A 19328-nucleotide genomic window follows, 5' to 3' on the forward strand; every position below is an offset into this window, starting at 1 on the left:
TCCAGTACCCGGTATATCGATACGCTGTGGGCTTATCCAGTACCCGGTATATCAATAAGCTCTGGGCTTATCCAGTACCCGGTATATCGATACGCTCTGGGCTTATCCAGTACCCGGTATATCAATAAGCTCTGGGCTTATCCAGTACCCGGTATCGATAAGCTTATCGAGCCTGTTATGGAGCACAGTGGTCCATTACGTCATGTTTAAACCATCAAGACAAGAGGCTACATCAAGAACTAAATCTAATCAAAGGTAAAAAAAGGCTGCTTGTCTTCCGTCTGTTGGGAAACTATTTGAAGGTCCTAGTAAAAGATTCTGGTTCTGTTCAGAATGTATTGTCTCCCGTCTTTAATATAATAATATAAAATACTGTAATAGTGGGCTGGATGAGACTGATCAATAAGACTGATCGATCAGACTGATCGATCAGACTGATCGATAAGGATCATCCCACCATCTTGTCAATATCTAATTATTGTTCTACTAAATACAAAGTCTACCGCCCGGAGAAAAACACTGTTGTTGTTTGAGCACCACCCCCTCTGAGAGTGTGTACGGAATGGAACCATAATGGACCTGTGATTATGCCCATGTGGGTCCATTTGGTTCCATTTGTGTCCGCTCTCAAGAGTCGGTTCACCTCTTTTTTTAACCCATTCTGAACGGGAACCCATTTTGGTGCATCACGTTATGCTTTAGCTATTGGAAAAAAAATAGCAGATCTACAAGCTCGTAGCGCGCCACCGAGTGGCGCGCTACGAGCTTGCAGGTCGGCTGTTTTTGAAGAATCGAAGAACGACTGAGATTTTTAGAATCTGATCTCGGGTAAGAATGGGGTTCATCAGACCAGTGTGTGTGTGTCCAGTGGAAACCTCGTGTGAATCTGATCTCAGGTCAGAATGGGGTTCATCAGACCAGTGTGTGTGTGTGTGTGTCCAGTGGAAACCTCGTGTGGATCTGATCTCAGGTCAGAATGGGTTAATATACGTTTGACAAAGCGGGGCAGAACATCCAACCGAGAGGGGAAAAAAAGGCTGTTATTTTTCACGTTTATTTTGTTCTGTTGTTGTTGTTTCTTCTTCTTCTTTGGTTGTATATCTTTATCTTCTTTGTGTAGATCCGATACCACCACCTTCCTCTGGCCAAATCTTTTATTGTGGGTTTTTTTTTTTTTTTTCAGTGAACTTTGAACTTTGAACTAAAGACGGTTTGCTGAATGAGTTTTTGGGGTGGGAAGAAACCCTCCGTCTCGGTTCGTTACGTGTTTTTGTTAATTTTGCTGTCCTTGTGAAATAAATAAATGAATAAATAAGAATAATAAAGAATAAAGTGGAAAGTGTTCGTGATCAAAATGGTCTTTTACCAGAAGAGTGATTGAAGGAGTAGGAGCGCAGATCCACATCTGGGAGTCCCACCGTGACACCCAGGGACCTCGATTTATTGATTGATTGATTACTTTTATGGATCAGGCTTCTTGGGGATCGATCCCGATCATCACCCGATCATTGATCATTCTCATGATCGGCTGATACCTGGAAAATTTGAATATTTCTATAATTATTATATGTCAAAACTGTTCCCGTGTGTGTGTGTGTGTGTGTGTGTGTGTGGGGAGGGGGGTATTTAGGCCTGTCACAAAGATGTAATATGATATTATACTGTATTTATGACTTATATCATAGTGTAAAGGATCCAGATCGGTAAATATAAATAGTGAATATTGGCCGATACGACCGATCACCGATTGGTGGCCAATTATCGGAGCATCTCTAAATACTTTTATGTATTTTTTTTCTACAGTGTGTGTGTGTGTGTGTGTGTGGGTGTGTGTGGGGGGGGGGGGGAAGGGGGGAAGGGGTGGTGAAAACCGATTGAATAATCTCGAGTTTTAGACTGTTCCGATACCGATATGGTTTGTATGGCCATTCAGATTATGCTGCCAGTAGATCCTGCAATCTTTCATGGCCAGATAAACTCATGGGGTCTAGTTAGCTCTGGTCCACTGCTTCCATGCTGCCCATGCAGTATAAGGCTATGGGACTTTCAGTTTGAAATCTCAAATCGAAAATCAGACCAGCCTCTCTCCTCTTTTGTGGAAATCTCACGAACGTTTGACCTTCTCAGTCTCACCAATACAAAGACAAGGTTGTGTCAATAGAAAGACTACTTTCCTTAGTGGACGCACTCTGGATATAAGGATATATAATATAAGGATATAACAAAGATGCTAGTTTTCATCTGCAGTCCTCACAAAATAATGCAGGTCATTTTTAATCGGTTTTCACCAACAAAAATAAATGAATAAATACAATGACAAATGTAAAAAGAAATAAATTGTTCAATACAAATTGTGTCTATGTATAGTAGGCCTACCTCTAGTCTAGAACAAAAGTCAAATAAAATAAAATCTAGTAAATATATATAAAAGTAAAAATACAAAAAATTACATTTTTATACATTTAATTTGTGTACTCTTCTCGTTCAGTAGTCATTCAGTTGTGAAAAGAGACACTTGGAAAAGAGTATATAGGCTATGTATTGATTGCATACTTTATTAACATGGGAATCGGCAGATGACTCTGCAAACAATCGGAGATCGGTCGTAAATTTCATAATCGTGAACTCACCTAATTTTAACCTGTAAGAAAAAACAGATCCAAGTCTCTTGTATTCATCAATTCAACATTCGGCCACGAGGGGGCAGCATGCGCCCTAAGTATGCCTTCAACAAGGAACGCCAGGCAGGCATTGTTGGAGCCAGATGTGGTGTTTTTGTTTTTGCCTTGCAGAGTTTTGCGCTATTTTGTATTAATACCTCAATCAATACAGTTTTTACTCTAATATAATCATATTGGATATAATCATAGAGTATTAATTCATCTATCATGCATATCATCAATACTAACATCCCACCCACCCCTTTTTCACCCTCACTTATGTTTCTCCTCCATTAATTTACCTCCCTTTTATGATCAATTCCTGTTCTGTTCTTTGACGAAGTGTCTATTTGCATTTAGGTGCGGACCCTGTTGTAAACAAGTGTAATGCTTAATTGGGTCGTCCAAATAATCACAGTTAACAGTCTTGTAATGTAGTAAATGTACTGTAATTCTGCAAACTGTTATATTATAGTGTGGAACCAAATTGACCCGTTAGGGTCCATCTGTACGCTCTCAGAGTTAAATTATAAACATATTGATTTTACAATATACATTGGGGGTCCCAGAGATAGAAATGCCATTAAATGGGGGTCCGTAGACTAAATGCATGTCAAACTGGGGGTCCTTGAAATTAAACAGGATGAGAATCACTGCTATATATAAGTGACTAAGTGAGCTATCTGAAATAGCTCACTGTTGAACTATTTTCTGTGCAGCTTTCTCTACAGCTTCATAACTTGTATTTCTGATACAGTAATTTGTGTAGCCTAAATGTGTAATGATACCACTGGGAGATTATTGTAGAGGGCACAAATTGCTATAATCTCAAACAAGGTCCACAACCTTTTTCAGTGTTACTGTCATACTATTTGACACCTACCCGGGTGAGGGTCCCAGAGGGTGGTCCCCCTGCAGAGACCCCCAGCCCACCTCCAGTGACAGATCACTGACCACACAATGGTAACAGAATTAAGTACCCTAAGGGTTTCGCCCTTTGACAGAGCAGTTAGCATGCTAATGCTAACGCTATACCTACCCCTTCATTATTAAGGACAGTATAGCAGCAGAGCAGTTAGCATCGTGCTATGCTAATGCTTCCATTAGATAGAAGGACAGCAGCAGAGCAGTTAGCATCATGCTATGCTAACGCTTCATTAGAAGGACAGTAGAGCAGTTAGCATCATGCTGTGCTAACGCTTCATTAGAAGGACAGCAGCAGAGCCGTTAGCATAATGCTATGCTAATGCCTCCATTAGAAGGACAGCTGTGCAGTTAGCATGGTGCTAACGCTCAGAAGGGCAGCAGAGCGCACACACACACACACACACACACACACACTGTATGGAACGCTGTCAGGTCGGTGAACTGTGTTTATTGTCTTTATCGTCTGTCTGTCTGTCTGTTGTTTTAGTTATTATTTTTTATTTTTTATGAAGCAAAGCCTTTAGAGAGACAACGAACACACATTAATGAATGAATGAATGAAAGAACGGGTGGTGTTTTTTTTTTACATCATTCATTCACAACAACAATTAACACACACAATAAGTTGACACAACTTTCCCTGCTGTTGATTGGCTACTGTCTGCAGCCGTTACTTTGTAACGGGTTTGTCTATTGTTGTTGACACATGTTTGTTTATTTAGACGTATAGTGTCAGTGTGTGTGTGTGTGTGTGTGTGTGTGTGTGTGTGTGTGTGTCTCAACGTGTTTGTGTTTGACGATCGTGTCAACAGGTTTGTGTGTGTGTGTGTGTGTGTGTGTGTGTGTGTGTCATGTTTGTGTTTGACATTAATGTCAACATGTGTGTGTGTGTGTGTGTGTGTGTTGCCATTGTGGTCCTGTCATGTGTGTTCAATTCATGAAGCCATTTAAAGACATACAGTACAGTGTGTATTGGGGGGGGGGGGGGGGGTGGTGCAGCTGCTGTTTGGATTTTGAGGAAGGGTGTTCACTTTTTGATGGCTGTTATGTCGTGTGTGTGTGTGTGTGTGTGTGTGTGTGTGTGTGTGTGCACAGTGTGTGTCAATAACGTGTTTGTGTTGGACATCAACAGTAGTGCGTGTGCGCATGTGTGGAGTCATGCTTTTTGATAGCTATGTATGTTGGTTACATAATGCTGTGTGTGTGCACGTGTGTGTGTGTGTGCGCCAGTATTGTGCGCATGTTTTATTTTAGGCTATTTTTAACAATGTTTCTTTACATGAATAAATAGAAAAAACCATGACGTAAGTAAGCAATGGTACAACTAGAAAGAACTAGTCAGGGTTAACACAACAACAATAACTTGTGTGTGTGTGTGTGTGTGTGTGTGTGTGTGTGTGTGTGTGTGTGTGTGTGTGTGTGTGCGTGCGTGCGTGCGAGAGCGTGCACTGTGTTTGTTAGTATGTTAAACATGTCAGGGTTGTGTTCTAAAAGTAGGCCAGGTCAATGTGACCTTCTGGCTTCTGCCAGGGTCAAAGAGTACCCCCCCCACACACACACACACACACACACACACACACACACAGACACACACACACACACACACACACACACAGTCATACACACACACACACACACACACACACACACACGCACACGCACACGCACACACACACACAGGGTGGCATGGAAAATGCATTTACATAAGGCTGGGTCATGTGTTCTGTGTGGAATGCTGGGTATTGAAGTTTATATCTGATGTAGAGATAGAGAATAATTTGTTGCTGTTGGGAGGAAACCTCATAACTCCATTTTTGAGGGTTTTGATTTTTATTGTGGCATAAATCAGTGCTATTGAACACCCTTTACGTCTGTGTGTTGTTTCATAAATCAGTGCTATATTGAACACCCTTTACGTCTGTGTGTTGTTTCATAAATCAGTGCTATTGAACACCCTTTACGTCTGTGTGTTATTTCATAAATCAGTGCTATTGAACACCCTTTACGTCTGTGTGTTGTTTCATAAATCAGTGCTATTGAACACCCTTTACGTCTGTGTGTTGTTTCATAAATCAGTGCTATTGAACACCCTTTACGTCTGTGTGTTGTTCCATAAATCAGTGCTATATTGAACACCCTTTACGTCTGTGTGTTGTTTCATAAATCAGTGCTATTGAACACCCTTTACGTCTGTGTGTTGTTCCATAAATCAGTGCTATTGAACACCCTTTACGTCTGTGTGTTGTTTCGAAAATATTGAACCAATGGAAAGTAGTAAAAAGTGCTTTGGACAAAACCTCTTAACTCCATTGGACGCTCAAAATGTCTGCTAAAGCAACTAACTCCACCACCTCTCCCCCTCTAAAACTGTCTCCTAAAGCAACTAACTCCACCACATCTCCCCCTCTAAAACTGTCTCCTAAAGCAACTAACTCCACCACCTCTCCCCCTCTCATGAAAGTAATTGACAATTAATGTATTAAGTCACAACACCAACTTTGATGACGAGGCTGTGTTGCTTTGTTTTAAAAATATAATAAGGTTTTCTTTAATTTCCTGAAAAATGAACATTTTGGAGATAATAATGTACTTCTCCAGGAGATGAAATTAACTTGTAAAATGTGGTGTGCGTGTCGTTCCATGAGTCAGCGCTGCCTGCAATGTTTCTGGCCTGGGGACCCCCTGGAAATGCTTCTGCCATGTCTAGCCCCTCCCCACCCCCCCCCCCCCCCAATACAAATCATAAATTAATACTTTTTTTTTTTTATATATATTTTTTATCCCACGATTTTTGTAACCCATTTTTCACCCCTGTGTCAATCATCTAATGTGATCCTGGGCTCTACACACCCTCCACCAACCTAGTCCCCATATATGGGGGACATGGGGAGACCAACCTAGTCCCCATATATGGGGGACATGGGGAGACCAACCTAGTCCCCATATATGGGGGACAAGGGGAGACCAACCTAGTCTCCATATATGGGGGACAAGGGGAGACCAACCTAGTCTCCATATATGGGGGACAAGGGGAGACCAACCTAGTCTCCATATATGGGGGACAAGGGGAGACCAACCTAGTCTCCAAACTCCACACAGAAAGGCCCTTTCGCCAACCCCGCCTTCGGGTATGGGCATTAGTGATGATCATAAATGAATACTGAAACCAGATATAATCATTAAGGAAAGCTTATGCATACACTCTTAATTTCCATTTTCTAGCTAAAAAAATAAATAAAAACCCGCCCCCGGGTTGAGAGAACCCCTGCACTAGGCTGCTCTGTGACAACCTTACAGGTGTATGCAAAGGCTCAACATAACGTCATTCTTTGTGATTTAAGAGCAGTGGTTCCCAAACCTTTTTCATGTCAAGGACCCCCACATTGACACTAAGTTGCCCCGCAGAACCCCCATTTGAAAAAGACATGCCAGGGACCCCCATGAGGGAAGATTTGTACGGCTCTAGCAGGTAGATTCTCTACCCGTTTAATTTCAAGGACCCCCAGTTTGACATGCATTAGTCCATAATACGGACCCCCCCCCTATTTAATGGCATTTCTATCTCTGGGACCCCCGATGTATATTGTGAAATCAGTGTTCATTTAACTCTGAGAGTGTACAAATGGACCCTAACGGCTCCATAGATATTCCACTGTTAGGCTCTTTAGCTTACGTAGGATTCTTGATGACAATTTATTTTTATGTATTTGATGCATTACATTTACTGTGTGTGTGTGTGTGTGTGTGTGTGTGTGTGTGTGTGTGTGTGTGTGCGTGCGTGCAGATGTCCCTGCTAGTCCATGGGTGTGAGTCGTCTGGATCTGATCTACCGACGTCTGCTCCTCACCAAGCTGTTCATCCAGGGGTGGGGCAGACCGGAGGACCTGAAGAGGTCAGAGGTCAACCGTCACACACACACACACACACACACACACACACACACATCAGACCGCTGAGACCAACGAAACATTGGTTTAACCCGTCTGGACCCTGACCTGATTCTACTAAATGTCTTCTAAATCCTGACAGTGTTCTGAAAAACCTCATGTTTCTATATCAGTGGTTCTCACAGGGTTAAACCTCATGTTTCTATATCAGTGGTTCTCACAGGGTTAAAAGCCCATGTTTCTATATCAGTGGTTCTCACAGGGTTAAACCCTCATGTTTCTATATCAGTGGTTCTCACAGGGGTAAACCTCATGTTTCTATATCAGTGGTTCTCACAGGGTTAAAACCTCATGTTTCTCTGTCAGCGGTGCTCACAGGGTTAAACCTCATGTTTCTATATCAGTGGTTCTCACAGGGTTAAACCTCATGTTTCTATATCAGTGGTTCTCACAGGGTTAAACCCTCATGTTTCTATATCAGTGGTTCTCAAACTATTTCATATCAAGGACCCCCAAAAAATTATTTTTTTGGCTGCATACCCACATCTGAAAGTATGTTGTTCCAGGGACCCCCCCCCCCCCCCACATAAGCAAAGATACAAGTTAAAAATGTTCACCCTGAAAGAATATTATGGATTTGCGCCACAGTTTAGATACAAGCTTGTAGCAATGAGCTTGTAGATCTGATATTATCAATAGCTGAAGGATAACATCATCCCTAAAAGCACCAAAAGGGGTTCCCGTCCTCAATGGGGTTAAGAGGAAAACATATAAAGATTTGTCTGGAGAAAATAAATATATAGTTTTTAAACATTTAGAAAAACTGTATCGTGAACCTAGCATCACCATTCAAATCGTACGGTATATTTTCATTTCAGGCCTGATGCCTAATGGTTTTATTTTATGGCTCTGAGAGGCTAAATGTCATCAGACGGTGGTTCCGTGGCTCAGATGCGTCTGAGAGGCTAAATGTCATCAGATGGTGGTTCCGTGGCTCAGATGGGTCTGAGAGGCTGAATGTCATCAGACGGTGGTTCCGTGGCTCAGATGGGTCTGAGAGGCTAAACGTCATCAGATGGTGGTTCCGTGGCTCAGATGGGTCTGAGAGGCTAAATGTCATCAGACGGTGGTTCCGTGGCTCAGATGGGTCTGAGAGGCTAAATGTCATCAGACGGTGGTTCCGTGGCTCAGATGCGTCTGAGAGGCTAAATGTCATCAGATGGTGGTTCCGTGGCTCAGATGGGTCTGAGAGGCTGAATGTCATCAGACGGTGGTTCCGTGGCTCAGATGGGTCTGAGAGGCTAAACGTCATCAGATGGTGGTTCCGTGGCTCAAATGGGTCTGAGAGGCTAAATGTCATCAGATGGTGGTTCCGTGGCTCAGATGGGTCTGAGAGGCTAAATGTCATCAGACGGTGGTTCCGTGGCTCAGATGGGTCTGAGAGGCTAAATGTCATCAGATGGTGGTTCCGTGGCTCAGATGGGTCTGAGAGGCTAAATGTCATCAGACGGTGGTTCCGTGGCTCAGATGGGTCTGAGAGGCTGAATGTCATCAGACGGTGGTTCCGTGGCTCAGATGGGTCTGAGAGGCTGAATGTCATCAGACGGTGGTTCCGTGGCTCAGATGGGTCTGAGAGGCTGAATGTCATCAGACGGTGGTTCCGTGGCTCAGATGGGTCTGAGAGGCTAAATGTCATCAGACGGTGGTTCCGTGGCTCAGATGGGTCTGAGAGGCTAAATGTCATCAGACGGTGGTTCCGTGGCTCAGATGGGTCTGAGAGGCTAAATGTCATCAGACGGTGGTTCCGTGGCTCAGATGGGTCTGAGAGGCTAAATGTCATCAGACGGTGGTTCCGTGGCTCAGATGGGTCTGAGAGGCTAAATGTCATCAGACGGTGGTTCCGTGGCTCAGATGGGTCTGAGAGGCTAAATGTCATCAGACGGTGGTTCCGTGGCTCAGATGGGTCTGAGAGGCTAAATGTCATCAAACGGTGGTTCCGTGGCTCAGATGGGTCTGAGAGGCTAAATGTCATCAGATGGTGGTTCCGTGGCTCAGATGGGTCTGAGAGGCTAAATGTCATCAGATGGTGGTTCCGTGGCTCAGATGGGTCTGAGAGGCTAAATGTCATCAGACGGTGGTTCCGTGGCCCAGATGGGTCTGAGAGGCTAAATGTCATCAGATGGTGGTTCCGTGGCTCAGATGGGTCTGAGAGGCTAAATGTCATCAGACGGTGGTTCCGTGGCTCAGATGGGTCTGAGAGGCTAAATGTCATCAGATGGTGGTTCCGTGGCTCAGATGGGTCTGAGAGGCTAAATGTCATCAGACGGTGGTTCCGTGGCTCAGATGGGTCTGAGAGGCTAAATGTCATCAGATGGTGGTTCCGTGGCTCAGATGGGTCTGAGAGGCTAAATGTCATCAGACGGTGGTTCCGTGGCTCAGATGGGTCTGAGAGGCTAAATGTCATCAGATGGTGGTTCCGTGGCTCAGATGGGTCTGAGAGGCTAAATGTCATCAGACGGTGGTTCCGTGGCTCAGATGGGTCTGAGAGGCTAAATGTCATCAGATGGTGGTTCCGTGGCTCAGATGGGTCTGAGAGGCTAAATGTCATCAGATGGTGGTTCCGTGGCTCAGATGGGTCTGAGAGGCTAAATGTCATCAGATGGTGGTTCCGTGGCTCAGATGGGTCTGAGAGGCTAAATGTCATCAGATGGTGGTTCCGTGGCTCAGATGGGTCTGAGAGGCTAAATGTCATCAGACGGTGGTTCCGTGGCTCAGATGGGTCTGAGAGGCTAAATGTCATCAGACGGTGGTTCCGTGGCTCAGATGGGTCTGAGAGGCTAAATGTCATCAGACGGTGGTTCCGTGGCTCAGATGGGTCTGAGAGGCTAAATGTCATCAGATGGTGGTTCCGTGGCTCAGATGGGTCTGAGAGGCTAAATGTCATCAGATGGTGGTTCCGTGGCTCAGATGGGTCTGAGAGGCTAAATGTCATCAGACGGTGGTTCCGTGGCTCAGATGGGTCTGAGAGGCTAAATGTCATCAGATGGTGGTTCCGTGGCTCAGATGGGTCTGAGAGGCTAAATGTCATCAGATGGTGGTTCCGTGGCTCAGATGGGTCTGAGAGGCTAAATGTCATCAGACGCCCAATAAACAATGGGCCTTAAAATGAAAACCATAGGGTGTTCTCACACAACAACATGATGACTTGATCTTCATGTCTGTCTGTCTGTCTGTCTGTCTGTCTGTCTGTCTGTGATTCTGCAGAATCTTTGAGTTCCGTAAGATCATCGGAGACAGAGAGAGGTGTAAAGGGCTGGTCCCCAACGACTATCCTGTTTACATCAACAAGGTACCTGTCTGCCTTCCTGCCTGTCTGTCTGCCTGCCTGTCTGCCTGCCTGTCTGCCTGCCTTCCTGCCTATATTTACAGTATTATTGTATTATTCATGTTCCGGACAGATGTACTTATTGTATTATTCATGTTCCAGACAGAAGAGCAGTCGGACTGTCGCATCCATGATGGATACTTCATCTCTCCTCTGGAAGAGCTGGTTCCTGGAATCCTGCCCCAGGAGTCTGTTAAGGCCAGGTACCTAAACATACCCCTAAACATACCTCTAAACATACCTCAAAACATACCCCTAAACATACCTCTAAACATACCCCTAAACATACCCCTAAACATACCCCTAAACATACCCCTAAACATACCCCTAAACATACCCCTAAACATACCCCTAAACATACCTCTAAACATACCTCTAAACATACCCCTAAACATACCCCTAAACATACCTCTAAACATACCTCTAAACATACCCCTAAACATACCTCTAAACATACCCCTAAACATACCTCTAAACATACCCCTAAACATACCCCTAAACATACCTCTAAACATACCCCTAAACATACCTCTAAACATACCTCTAAACATACCCCTAAACATACCTCTAAACATACCCCTTTCCAAACAGGTTCCAGTTCATAGTGTCTAAGACTGTCTGTTTCCAAACAGGTTCCAGTTCATAGTGCCTAAGACTGTCTGTTTCCAAACAGGTTCCAGTTCATAGTGCCTAAGACTGTCTGTTTCCACCAGGTTCCAGTTCATAGTGCCTAAGACTGTCTGTTTCCATCAGGTTCCAGTTCATAGTGTCTAAGACTGTCTGTTTCCACCAGGTTCCAGTTCATAGTGCCTAAGACTGTCTGTTTCCATCAGGTTCCAGTTCATAGTGCCTAAGACTGTCTGTTTCCAAACAGGTTCCAGTTCATAGTGCCTAAGACTGTCTGTTTCCAAACAGGTTCCAGTTCATAGTGCCTAAGACTGTCTGTTTCCACCAGGTTCCAGTTCATAGTGCCTAAGACTGTCTGTTTCCACCTGGTTCCAGTTCATAGTGTCTAAGACTGTCTGTTTCCACCAGGTTCCAGTTCATAGTGCCTAAGACTGTCTGTTTCCAAACAGGTTCCAGTTCATAGTGCCTAAGACTGTCTGTTTCCACCAGGTTCCAGTTCATAGTGCCTAAGACTGTCTGTTTCCAAACAGGTTCCAGTTCATAGTGCCTAAGACTGTCTGTTTCCACCAGGTTCCAGTTCATAGTGCCTAAGACTGTCTGTTTCCACCAGGTTCCAGTTCATAGTGCCTAAGACTGTCTGTTTCCACCAGGTTCCAGTTCATAGTGCCTAAGACTGTCTGTTTCCAACAGGTTCCAGTTCATAGTGACTAAGACTGTCTGTTTCCACCAGGTTCCAGTTCATAGTGCCTAAGACTGTCTGTTTCCATCAGGTTCCAGTTCATAGTGTCTAAGACTGTCTGTTTCCACCAGGTTCCAGTTCATAGTGCCTAAGACTGTCTGTTTCCAAACAGGTTCCAGTTCATAGTGCCTAAGACTGTCTGTTTCCACCAGGTTCCAGTTCATAGTGCCTAAGACTGTCTGTTTCCACCAGGTTCCAGTTCATAGTGCCTAAGACTGTCTGTTTCCACCAGGTTCCAGTTCATAGTGCCTAAGACTGTCTGTTTCCATCAGGTTCCAGTTCATAGTGCCTAAGACTGTCTGTTTCCACCAGGTTCCAGTTCATAGTGCCTAAGACTGTCTGTTTCCACCAGGTTCCAGTTCATAGTGTCTAAGACTGTCTGTTTCCATCAGGTTCCAGTTCATAGTGCCTAAGACTGTCTGTTTCCACCAGGTTCCAGTTCATAGTGCCTAAGACTGTCTGTTTCCACCAGGTTCCAGTTCATAGTGCCTAAGACTGTCTGTTTCCACCAGGTTCCAGTTCATAGTGCCTAAGACTGTCTGTTTCCACCAGGTTCCAGTTCATAGTGCCTAAGACTGTCTGTTTCCAACAGGTTCCAGTTCATAGTGCCTAAGACTGTCTGTTTCCATCAGGTTCCAGTTCATAGTGTCTAAGACTGTCTGTTTCCACCAGGTTCCAGTTCATAGTGCCTAAGACTGTCTGTTTCCAAACAGGTTCCAGTTCATAGTGCCTAAGACTGTCTGTTTCCACCAGGTTCCAGTTCATAGTGCCTAAGACTGTCTGTTTCCACCAGGTTCCAGTTCATAGTGCCTAAGACTGTCTGTTTCCATCAGGTTCCAGTTCATAGTGCCTAAGACTGTCTGTTTCCACCAGGTTCCAGTTCATAGTGCCTAAGACTGTCTGTTTCCATCAGGTTCCAGTTCATAGTGCCTAAGACTGTCTGTTTCCATCAGGTTCCAGTTCATAGTGCCTAAGACTGTCTGTTTCCAAACAGGTTCCAGTTCATAGTGCCTAAGACTGTCTGTTTCCAAACAGGTTCCAGTTCATAGTGCCTAAGACTGTCTGTTTCCATCAGGTTCCAGTTCATAGTGCCTAAGACTGTCTGTTTCCAAACAGGTTCCAGTTCATAGTGCCTAAGACTGTCTGTTTCCATCAGGTTCCAGTTCATAGTGCCTAAGACTGTCTGTTTCCAAACAGGTTCCAGTTCATAGTGCCTAAGACTGTCTGTTTCCAAACAGGTTCCAGTTCATAGTGCCTAAGACTGTCTGTTTCCATCAGGTTCCAGTTCATAGTGCCTAAGACTGTCTGTTTCCAAACAGGTTCCAGTTCATAGTGTCTAAGACTGTCTGTTTCCATCAGGTTCCAGTTCATAGTGCCTAAGACGTGGAAGAAAAACAGACCAGTAGTCATCCACCTGGCCGGGACTGGAGATCACGTGAGATTAAACGCTTATTTAATTAACCCCTTTAGACCTGAGGACGACGTTTGGAAAATGTTTCTATGTCAGTGGTGCTCAATATTTCACGCCAAGGACCCCAAAAATGTATAACTGTATATTTACAGCATTCATTACTGTATATTTACAGTATTTATAACTGTATTTACAGTATTCATAACTGTATAACTGTATAACTGTATATTTACAGTATTTATAACTGTATTTACAGTATTCATAACAGTATAACTGTATTTACAGTATTCATAACTGTATAACTGTGTATTTACAGCATTTATAACTGTATAACTGTATATTTACAGCATTCATAACTGTATAACTGTGTATTTACAGCATTCATAACTGTATAACTGTGTATTTACAGCATTCATAACTGTATAACTGTGTATTTACAGCATTCATAACTGTATAACTGTATTTACAGCATTCATAACTGTATAACTGTGTATTTACAGTATTTCTGGCGCAGACGGACTCTGATGGCCAGACCGATGATCAAAGAGTCTGCCATGGCTTCACTGCTGCTGGAGAACCCGTATTATATCCTTTATACTGTACTTATACTGTATGTATACACTAATACCCATTACTATATCATTACTTGCGCAAGCAGAGCGCGCAAGTAATCATTTCGCTTGGTCTCTTCGAAGTGAAGCCAAGTTTTCTTCAACCGTAAGTCTGTGCCTGGTTTGCTGGGACTAGTTACAAGTTACAAGTTACAACATTACGTCATATACACACCATGTACTCTGGTCCCAGTTCTCAACGATGACGTAATGTTGTAACTGGTCCCAGCAAACCAGGCACAGACTTACGGTTGAAAAAAACTTGGCTTCACTTTTTGGAACCAAGTAACCACAGTATACTGCTAATCAAATTACAACTACATACTCTGTATGTAGTTGTAATGTGATTTGTAATTTGTAAATCAGTGCCTGGTCTGCTGGGACCAGACTACACAGATGACCATATCTCTTACGTCATCACTGAGAGCTAGTCATACATATACACACCGTGACGTAATGTGGTATCTGGTGGGACCAGATTACACAGATGACCATTTCTCTTACGTCATCACTGAGATACAAATCCAACTACAGATTTCGGAAGTATTTTAGATCATGTATATTTCAACAAATTTGAAAGTATTATTACAGAAATTGAAGTTAGAGACACATATTACTCGGATCATGATTTAGTATTAATATCACTATAGTACAAAATGAAATACATTTAAAATAATTATACTGTATAATATATTTTAGTTTATATACCAGTTTATATACCTTTTTTTTCATCACATATCAATGATTCATTTTTCTGTAAAAAAGTAGTTAGGTAGCAAATAGTTACACGTAATGATTATACATTTCAAACGTTCCTTCACAGAGATACTGAGATGTGATAGTTTCCAGCGGTCGAAAGTACTTGCGCGCTCTGCTTGCGCACTAGTGTGCAACAAGCAAGTATGCACTCGGCAGAGTGCAGTTCTAGTTTATACTGTATTCATACACTAAACGATGAACATTACAGTTCAACTACCTAGAGTCTAGGGCCCGATTCACTGAGTCCTTTACACCCATAGTCTGGGTGTAAAGACTTTAACAAAATTCCCACATTAGTCGTCTAGAACAGTGGTTCCCAAAGAGGGTTCCGGGGGCCCCTAGGGGTCCTTGAGGGAGTTCCAGGGGGTCCCCCAGCTAAATGATATAGTTAGGAACCAAATGGAACCTTACGGGTCTGTAACTCTGAGAGTGTACAAATGGAACCAAATCCATTTGGTTCCATGTGTTACACTCTCAGTTACACAATTATACTTTAATTTTACAATATAAATTGGGGGTCCCAGAGAAATGTCGTTAAATAGAGGACCGTAGTCTGATGCATGTCAAACTGGGGCTCCTTGAAATTAAACGGGTTGAGAATCACTGCTAGAGCCGTCAAGTGAACCGGGCCTAGTGAACCGGGCCCTAGGGCCTAGTGAACCGGACCCTAGGGCCTAGTGAACCGGGCCCTAGGGCCTAGTGAACCGGGCCCTAGGGCCTAGTGAACCGGGCCCTAGGGCCTAGTGAACCGGGCCCTAGGGCCTAGTGAACCGGGCCCTAGGGCCTAGTGAACCGGGCCCTAGGGCCCAGTGAACCGGGCCCTAGGGCCCAGTGAACCGGGCCCTAGGGCCTAGTGAACCGGGCCCTAGGGCCTAGTGAACCGGGCCCTAGGGCCCAGTGAACCGGGCCCTAGGTCTGTGTCAGAGTTCTGTCCATTCAGATAGATATAATAATGTGTCCCATTCCTTGACTGGACTCTCCACATGGCTATCGGAAACCCAGAGACCAAATGTAAGTATAAACCTTAGTATTAAAGTGTTAAACCTTTCTATCTGCTGAAATGAGACGCATTTTAACCCCTTAAGGCTATTCACAGTCCAGTTTTCAGTGAAAAGGTGATCACCGAAAACGAAAACTACAACATGACGTCACTGAGCCGCGGCGGTAAGAGACTCACCGCTCACCCCAAACACATCTCTCTGTTTTTACTAAAACTACAACATGACGTCACTGAGCCGCAGTGGTAAGAGACTCACCGCTCACCCCAAACACATCTCTCTTGTTTTTACTAAAACTACAACATGACGTCACTGAGCCGCGGCGGTAAGAGACTCACCGCTCACCCCAAACACACCTCTCTGTTTTTACTAAAACTACAACATGACGTCACTGAGCCGCGGCGGTAAGAGACTCACCGCTCACCCCAAACACATCTCTCTTGTTTTTACTAAAACTACAACATGACGTCACTGAGCCGCGGTGGTAAGAGACTCACCACTCACCCCAAACACATCTCTCTGTTTTTACTAAAACTACAACATGACGTCACTGAGCCGCGGTGGTAAGAGACTCACCGCTCACCCCAAACACACCTCTCTGTTTTTACTAAAACTACAACATGACGTCACTGAGCCGCGGCGGTAAGAGACTCACCGCTCACCCCAAACACATCTCTCTTGTTTTTACTAAAACTACAACATGACGTCACTGAGCCGCGGCGGTAAGAGACTCACCACTCACCCCAAACACATCTCTCTGTTTTTACTAAAACTACAACATGACGTCACTGAGCCGCGGCGGTAAGAGACTCACCGCTCACCCCAAACACATCTCTCTTGTTTTTACTAAAACTACAACATGACGTCACTGAGCCGCGGCGGTAAGAGACTCACCGCTCACCCCAAACACACCTCTCTGTTTTTACTAAAACTACAACATGACGTCACTGAGCCGCGGCGGTAAGAGACTCACCGCTCACCCCAAACACACCTCTCTGTTTTTACTAAAACTACAACATGACGTCACTGAGCCGCGGTGGTAAGAGACTCACCGCTCACCCCAAACACACCTCTCTGTTTTTACTAAAACTACAACATGACTTCACTGAGCCGCAGTGGTAAGAGACTCACCGCTCACCCAAACACACCTCTCTGTTTTTACTAAAACTACAACATGACGTCACTGAGCCGCGGTGGTAAGAGACTCACCCAAACACATCTCTCTGTTTTTACTAAAACTACAACATGACGTCACTGAGTTTTTTTTACGATTGTCGTCTTATCACCTAAAACTGGACTATGAAAAGGCCTTTACTGTGTTTCTGCTGTAAAACTGGCCTATGAAAAGGCCTTTACTGTGTTTCTGTTACTGTGTTTCTGCTGTAAAACTTGCCTATGAAAAGGCCTTTACTGTGTTTCTGCTGTAAAACTTGCCTATGAAAAGGCCTTTACTGTGTTTCTGCTGTAAAACTGGACTATGAAAAGGCCTTTACTGTGTTTCTGCTGTAAAACTGGACTATGAAAAGGCCTTTACTGTGTTTCTGCTGTAAAACTGGACTATGAAAAGGCCTTTACTGTGTTTCTGCTGTAAAACTGGACTATGAAAAGGCCTTTATTGTGTTTCTGCTGTAAAACTGGACTATGAAAAGGCCTTTACTGTGTTTCTGCTGTGATGAAATGAGAAGGATGAGACGCGTTTTTAACTCGGATAAGTTTTACTAGAACAGAGTTTGGCTGTCATGTTGGGTATTGTAGTTCTGCAGTTAACTGTAGGCTGTCATGTTGACCTGGGGGATTGTGGGTACTGTAGGCTGTCATGTTGACCTGGGGGATTGTGGGTATTGTAGGCTGTCATGTTGACCTGGGGGATTGTGGGTACTGTAGGCTGTCATGTTGAACTGGGGGATTGTGGGTATTGTAGGCTGTCATGTTGACCTGGGGGATTGTGGGTATTGTAGGCTGTCATGTTGAACTGGGGGATTGTGGGTACTGTAGGCTGTCATGTTGAACTGGGGGATTGTGGGTACTGTAGGCTGTCATGTTGACCTGGGGGATTGTGGGTACTGTAGGCTGTCATGTTGACCTGGGGGATTGTGGGTACTGTAGGCTGTCATGTTGACCTGGGGGATTGTGGGTATTGTAGGCTGTCATGTTGACCTGGGGGATTGTGGGTATTGTAGGCTGTCATGTTGACCTGGGGGATTGTGGGTATTGTAGGCTGTCATGTTGACCTGGGGGATTGTGGGTACTGTAGGCTGTCATGTTGACCTGGGGGATTGTGGGTACTGTAGGCTGTCATGTTGACCTGGGGGATTGTGGGTACTGTATGCTGTCATGTTGAACTGGGGGATTGTGGGTACTGTAGGCTGTCATGTTGACCTGGGGGATTGTGGGTACTGTAGGCTGTCATGTTGACCTGGGGGATTGTGGGTACTGTAGGCTGTCATGTTGACCTGGGGGATTGTGGGTACTGTAGGCTGTCATGTTGACCTGGGGGATTGTGGGTACTGTAGGCTGTCATGTTGACCTAGGGGATTGTGGGTACTGTAGGCTGTCATGTTGACCTGGGGGATTGTGGGTATTGTAGGCTGTCATGTTGACCTGGGGGATTGTGGGTACTGTAGGCTGTCATGTTGACCTGGGGGATTGTGGGTACTGTAGGCTGTCATGTTGACCTGGGGGATTGTGGGTACTGTAGGCTGTCATGTTGACCTGGGGGATTGTGGGTACTGTAGGCTGTCATGTTGACCTGGGGGATTGTGGGTACTGTAGGCTGTCATGTTGACCTAGGGGATTGTGGGTACTGTAGGCTGTCATGTTGACCTGGGGGATTGTGGGTACTGTAGGCTGTCATGTTGACCTGGGGGATTGTGGGTATTGTAGGCGCTCCAGCCTGAAGAACGTGTCGGACCTCTTCGTGATGGGCGGGGCTTTGATCCTGGAGTCTGCGGCGCTTCTCCATTGGCTGGAGAGAGAGGGCTACTGGCCAATAGGAATGACCGGCATCTCCATGGGAGGATACGTAAGGACGCGTTGCAGTAAACGATAATACATGAATAGAATCTGTCTATTGTAATATAGTAGTATAGTAATACAAACGTGTGTGTGTGTGTGTGTGTGTGTGTTAGATGGCGTCTCTAGCAGTGACCAACTGGCCGAAGCCCATCCCTCTGATCCCCTGTCTGTCCTGGTCCACCGCCTCCAGTGTCTTCACCACGGTAAGACATGAACCAATCAGTGTTCACCACGGTAAGACCTGAACCAATCAGTGTTCACCACGGTAAGACATGAACCAATCGGCTTTCACCGCGGTAAGACATGAAC

The 19328-nt window shown here is 44.6% G+C and overlaps 2 protein-coding genes across 2 annotated transcripts in view; both read left to right on the forward strand.

Moving 5' to 3' along the window:
* The window catches only part of igbp1 (immunoglobulin (CD79A) binding protein 1), a 9042-nt gene extending 7700 nt beyond the window's left edge, over positions 1-1342 (forward strand). Inside the window, exon 5 of the mRNA XM_080774672.1 lies at positions 1-1342. This exon is cut by the window's left edge and continues 1271 nt beyond it. The gene's annotated coding sequence lies outside the window, so the exon portion shown is untranslated.
* A 2379-nt stretch (positions 1343-3721) lies between these two features.
* The window catches only part of abhd18 (abhydrolase domain containing 18), a 34768-nt gene continuing 19161 nt past the window's right edge, over positions 3722-19328 (forward strand). The window contains exons 1-9 of the mRNA XM_080774445.1: positions 3722-4019; positions 7372-7479; positions 10739-10823; positions 10962-11062; positions 13585-13660; positions 14137-14235; positions 15983-16017; positions 18888-19026; positions 19133-19222. Coding sequence (XP_080630571.1) covers positions 7388-7479; positions 10739-10823; positions 10962-11062; positions 13585-13660; positions 14137-14235; positions 15983-16017; positions 18888-19026; positions 19133-19222 — 717 coding nt within the window. The 5' untranslated portion in view covers positions 3722-4019; positions 7372-7387. The remainder of the gene's footprint in view (positions 4020-7371; positions 7480-10738; positions 10824-10961; positions 11063-13584; positions 13661-14136; positions 14236-15982; positions 16018-18887; positions 19027-19132; positions 19223-19328) is intronic.

Source organism: Protomyctophum bolini (assembly GCF_963924005.1).
Source record: "Protomyctophum bolini genome assembly, chromosome: 10".
Classification (NCBI taxonomy): domain Eukaryota; kingdom Metazoa; phylum Chordata; class Actinopteri; order Myctophiformes; family Myctophidae; genus Protomyctophum; species Protomyctophum bolini.